Raw genomic sequence first — 5,814 nt, 5'->3', positions numbered from 1 at the left:
AGAGAGAGAGAGAGAGAGAGAGAGAGAGAGAGAGAGAGAGAGAGAGTGTGTGTGTGTGTGTGTGTGTGTGTGTGTGTGTGTGTGTGTGTGTGTGTGTGTGTGTGTGTGTGTGTGTGTGTGTGTGTGTGTGTGTGTTTTCCAGTGTTTTGAAGCCAGATGTTTACCCGATGCATCCCAGCATTCCGGCCCCAGTGCACCTGCAGACACAAACACACAGTGGGTTAGTCCCAACACCTGGAGGCGTGGTGCTATCTGCAGCTGGAGCAGCTGGAGCAGGTGGAGCAGGTTACCCCTGGGTGCAGTCCTCGCTGCAGGCCTGGCAGCGGCCTGTCTTATCGGGGAAGGTACCAGATCAACGTGTCCCCGTCTCCCAACACTCCACTGGGACACATCGGGACACAGTGAGGACCGTCCTGAGAGTGGGAGCACTTGGTGCACTGGTCAGGACCCTGAGGAGGAGCAGGAGGAAGAGAGGAAGAGGAAGATGAGAGGAAGAGGAGGAGGAAGAGGAGGAGAGTGTTTACTATATATCGAAAAATGTAGAAACAACGTATTTTCTGATAAGTTGTTTTACCGTTCCGCTGCAGGTAGGTTCCCCACTCTGAATCTGACACTCAGGGTGACAAAGCTCACACCTGGAGCTCACCTGCACCTCTCTGGGGGTCTACACAGACACACACACACACACACACACACACACACACACACACACACACACACACACACACACACACACACACACACACACACACACACACACACACACACACACACACACACACACACACACACACACACACACACACACACAAAACATCATCGCTTTTGTACTTTGGCTAAGAATACAGGACACCTTTAAAACAGACCCATATCTTCCCCCTCCCTTCCACACTGCAGCCCCTCCCCCCTCTCACCCCTGCAGCAGGTGGCAGCTCCTCACACAGCGCCCCCTACGGGTCAGGTGACGACAGGACACACACATCTCAGGTCCTGGACCCCAGCAGCCCTCCTCAGAACATTCAGGGTCACAGGTCCGATTCTGCTGCTCTGAGGGGGAAAGTACAGATACTGTGTTTAAAATACTCTGGTGAAAGTAGAAGTACTGACTCAACTTCTTTACTAAAAGTAAAGAGGCTTTGAAATGTACTTCAAGGTGGGGTAGATCATTTTGGAGTGCGCTAGAATTTGAAAATACACAGCCGGAACAAATTTGCCACTTCCTTACAGAGCCCCTCCTCCAACACACACGAACTGCTTCATGACCAATGAGGGCACGAGATAAGTGTGTGCACAGATAGAAGGCTGACAGGCAGGTAGGCCATCCAGTTACTTTAGCCGGCTCAGATGATTGGTTGTGCTTTTTACAGTACTACGGCTTCCACAGATGATATTTTTTATGGATTTTTTGTCAAAACACTTCAGATATTCATTGCTATCTGGATGTTAAGAGCATTCCATGGAATATAACACAAAGTTTACCTCGAGCCGGTTTCTCAAACTTACCTACCCCACCTTTGAGTAAAAAGTACCCATAACTAGCAGCTGTTTTAAAGAGTACCTGACCTCCCTTTATATTAATAGAACAATAATGTCATTGTTAGCTAATGAATGTTTCCATGGTGACCAACGGCAACATGACAACGTTTCCATTGGTCCCCCTTCTTTAGAGAAGACCAGGAAATGATGGATACACGGATCGTGTTCAAATCAATAGGCACGCAATGACTCTAAATAATAATGATCACGCCACCAAACACACATTCAGACTAAAGGAACCAGCCTGTTTGGAAAATGAGAGAAGTAGAAAGTACAGGTATTTGAGTTCAACATGTAAGAAGTAGAAAGTACAGGTATTTGAGTTCAACATGTAAGAAGTAGAAAGTACAGGTATTTGTGTTCAACATGTAAGAAGTAGAAAGTACAGGTATTTGAGTTCAACATGTAAGAAGTAGAAAGTACAGGTATTTGTGTTCAACATGTAAGAAGTAGAAAGTACAGGTATTTGTGTTCAACATGTAAGAAGTAGAAAGTACAGGTATTAGAGTTCAACATGTAAGAAGTAGAAAGTACAGGTATTTGAGTTCAACATGTAAGAAGTAGAAAGTACAGGTATTTGAGTTCAACATGTAAGAAGTCAAAGTAAAAAGTTGTCAGAAAAATAAGTAGTGGAGTAAAGTACTGATAGCAGAAACATGTACTTAAGTACAATAAGAACGTATTTGTACTCCATTACTTCCCACCTCTGATATAGCTATAGATATATATATAAATAGATGTTATATCTCTCACCACAGAGGTTGGGGGGGGCGTTGCCGGGCAGACTGACTATCTGCTGTTCGGATCTGAACAGCCGGGTCCACTGATCAGTTCTGGTGAAACACAGCTGAGAGTTGTTCAACAGCAGCACTCCACCAGCACTCACTTCCTTCAGGGAGCGCAGGCCCAGCCAGAGGAGGTGCTTCGCCCGGACCACGGCTACACTGTACTGCCTGAAAGATATAAATATACTTTAAAATCACATCTTTAAAGAGTCGTCTCAGCGCCTGGACCACCGTCACGCTGTACTGCCTACAAATATATATATATATATAATACATATACTTTATAATAACCAATGTGCACCCTCTGCCTGAAACCAGAGCTGCTCTGATTGGTCGACCGCTTGGAGATGTCCCGCCCCTTAGCTTATCACGTACATTGTGTCAGAGCGCTAGCCAATAGGAGCGAGAGTGCTCCTTAGTGATGTCACTATGGAGTCTTCATATTTTTCCAGTATAATCGTCAGACTCACGCCCGTTGAGTTCTTCCTCTGATGATCTCCAGATTCTCAAACACCGATAGAGATGTCCAGTTCTCCGGCCACGACTGGATCACCAGGAAACCTGACACACACACACACACACACACACACACACACACACACACACACACACACACACACACACACACACACACACACACACACACACACACACACACACACACACACACACACACACACACACACACACACACACACACACACACACACACACACACACACACACACACACACACACTGAGATCCTGTCCAAAACGACCACCTGTCTCTGACCCGGTTCATTTCGTGGACTCACCTGTGATCTCCTTCACCGTTCTGAAGTACTCGAGTTTGGCCGGGTCCATGGGCGGGATCTTATAGTGGGCATCCCTGAGGAGCCAATCAGAGAGCAGCACAGTGACATCACTGCACGGCAGGAAACTAAAGGAACACCCGGATAACTTTAATGTCTCCTCACCCGGTGAAGGACGCCTTAATGATGGAAACGTCTCCGTTGATTTTTGTGCAGTTCCTGAAGGACTCGATGTTGGAGGCGTTCACTGCCATCGTGTTAATCAGAGCGCCGACCCCTATTCCATCACAGGCTGCAGGAGGAGAGAGAAACACACACAGTTATCAAATAGGTATGAATGCAAATACATACATTTAATATACACCTATAAACCCGTGTTTCTCAAACGTCTTCATACCAAGGACTTTCCACTCCAACACTTTATAACACTTTACAGCCTGATAGTGACAGCTTCTCTATATCGCCTCGTTCACACATTAAAGGTTTCCTATTATACTATTTTCAGGCATATATTATAGGTCTCAGCAGGGGGCGGACTGGGAGGAACCGCTGGCCCGGGGTTTCATCGACAGACAGGCCCACTTAATGTGTGGGATGTATCGGCCGGCCGGCTACGAAAGTATGTTACTTAACAAAAAACTCTATGCATGTAATGTTATTTGTTATTATTCATATAGTAATCACATTACCTGAGCCCTTGAGTCGCCGAGAGCAAAATGGTTACAGCATATCTTTAGTGATTTGAATGTTAACAGATCATTGATGCAATAACATTTGGACCCAATTTGCCTGACTTGACGCATGAAATAAAACATGGGCGTAGGAAGCATCCTCAATGTGGGTGAGACCATTTAACAGGTGGTGTGGGCAGGTGGTGGACCTCTACTCCTCTAGGGGGGTCCGGGGACATGCTCCCCCGGGAAGAGATATTTTTTAAATGTTGAAGTTAAAAGCATCAATCTGGTGCAACATTAGGGACTAAATCTATGGATACATCTCTGAACACCCACATGAAACAGAACTGTAAACAGATTTACTTTTTCTTTCAACATTTATTTGAACAGCAAGTTGAGGCAAAGTGAACCTGCTAGCTAGCTAGCCTGAACTCAGTCACAGAATGTGGGCAACACGTTCTTCTCCACAGCCGCGCCAGCCACCTCTGAGTCAGACGTGACTTCCCCCTTTTCTATCCTACGGGTACAGCCACTCCCCCTGAACCCCGTTTCCCTGCCAAACCCCCCCCCCCCCCCCCCTCCCCTATGCCAGCCCCTCCCTCTGAACCCAGGGCTCACTACATACTGCATACTGTATTCACAAACTATACAAAAACGCCTTTACGCTTTGGAGCTTGTTTATCCATCTGTAAGAAACTGCCAGCTGGTCTCTCAGTCGCTCACTCCTGATCGTTCACTGACAGCTGCTACGGGCCTGATGTGTGAAAGTGAAACTATCTGATAGATAGGACATAGGTAGCCCATCAAACCGGCCCAGCCCGGTGGGGTGTGGGGCACCCCTACAAATGTGGGCCGGAAGGATTTAGGATTTTTTTGTTTTGTTGGCCCTCCGGCCCACGCGCAGCACCACCGGGAAAACTCCCGGTATTCCCAATGGCCAGTCCGCCCCTGGGTCTCAGATATATACAAATATATTAAAAACATGAAGGGTTTTGCTCAAAATACCAAATTCTCCGCAGATCCCCAGCTCAACGCTGCGCTGATTAAACGCCATATTATATTCCAATGACACATATTTATGTATAAACACACCAAATAGTGCATTTTGCATGACGGGAGACCTTGAAGTACACATGTGAGTCCCCAACACACTGCATGTCAATGAATGCAAATACAACGTGTAATATACACCTCTAACCCTCACCTTTAGGACACGGTCCATCGCAGGTTTTGCAGCGTTGAACCCCCTCCTCTTCAACCTCAAACATCCCAGGGCTACAGGTCCTCACACAGGAGCCCTCCGTCACCACGTAGTTACCTACACACACACACACACACACACACACACACACAAAGCTCCATATCATCAGCTATATATATATCATGTTTATACCTCTTTAAGTATGCAGACTAAAACCTGGAGACGCACTTTAATGTTTTAGAAACGTTGAAATTTAGCTTTAAATGTCCCAAAATCTTCCCCTGCATCTACAGAGAGTCTTCAGGCTGCAGAACAAGGTGATCATTATGGTATATTTGTGTATATTTGTGTATATATGTGTATATTTGTGTATATATGTGTATATTTGTGTATATTTGTGTATATATGTGTATATTTGTGTATATCTGTGTATATCTCTGTATATCTGTGTATATCTCTGTGTATATCTGTGTATATCTGTGTATATTTGTGTATATCTGTGTATATTTGTGTATATCTGTGTATATTTGTGTATATCTGTGTATATTTGTGTATATCTGTGTATATTTGTGTATATCTGTGTATATCTGTGTATATTTGTGTATATCTGTGTATATCTGTGTATATCTGTGTATATCTGTGTATATTTGTGTATATTTGTGTATATCTGTGTATATTTGTGTATATTTGTGTATATCTGTGTATATCTGTGTATATTAGAGAGTATTTACGCGGGCAGGCCTTGACGCAGGAGGCTCCGAAGGTGAACTTGGCGTTGGGGTTGTTGACCAGGTGGTGAGTCTTTGGGTTGTAAAGTTTCAGAGGA

At 45.1% G+C, this 5,814-nt stretch overlaps 1 protein-coding gene across 1 annotated transcript in view; it reads right to left on the bottom strand.

Moving 5' to 3' along the window:
* Positions 1–21: 21 nt before the first annotated feature.
* The window catches only part of LOC307026584 (melanoma receptor tyrosine-protein kinase), a 15,491-nt gene continuing 9,698 nt past the window's right edge, over positions 22–5,814 (bottom strand). The window contains exons 5-14 of the mRNA XM_079662103.1: positions 5,720–5,814; positions 4,992–5,105; positions 3,279–3,405; positions 3,117–3,190; positions 2,792–2,882; positions 2,290–2,489; positions 915–1,047; positions 575–665; positions 291–449; positions 22–197 (exon numbers count right to left, since the gene is read on the bottom strand). The exon at positions 5,720–5,814 is cut by the window's right edge and continues 47 nt beyond it. Of these exons, the coding sequence (XP_079518229.1) occupies positions 333–449; positions 575–665; positions 915–1,047; positions 2,290–2,489; positions 2,792–2,882; positions 3,117–3,190; positions 3,279–3,405; positions 4,992–5,105; positions 5,720–5,814 (1,042 nt within the window). The 3' untranslated portion in view covers positions 22–197; positions 291–332. The remainder of the gene's footprint in view (positions 198–290; positions 450–574; positions 666–914; positions 1,048–2,289; positions 2,490–2,791; positions 2,883–3,116; positions 3,191–3,278; positions 3,406–4,991; positions 5,106–5,719) is intronic.

This window comes from Notothenia rossii (assembly GCF_949606895.1).
Source record: "Notothenia rossii genome assembly, chromosome: 12".
In the NCBI taxonomy this organism is placed as follows: domain Eukaryota; kingdom Metazoa; phylum Chordata; class Actinopteri; order Perciformes; family Nototheniidae; genus Notothenia; species Notothenia rossii.
Note: the sequence above shows the minus strand (reverse complement) of the source record. Positions and strands in the feature narration are given on the sequence as shown.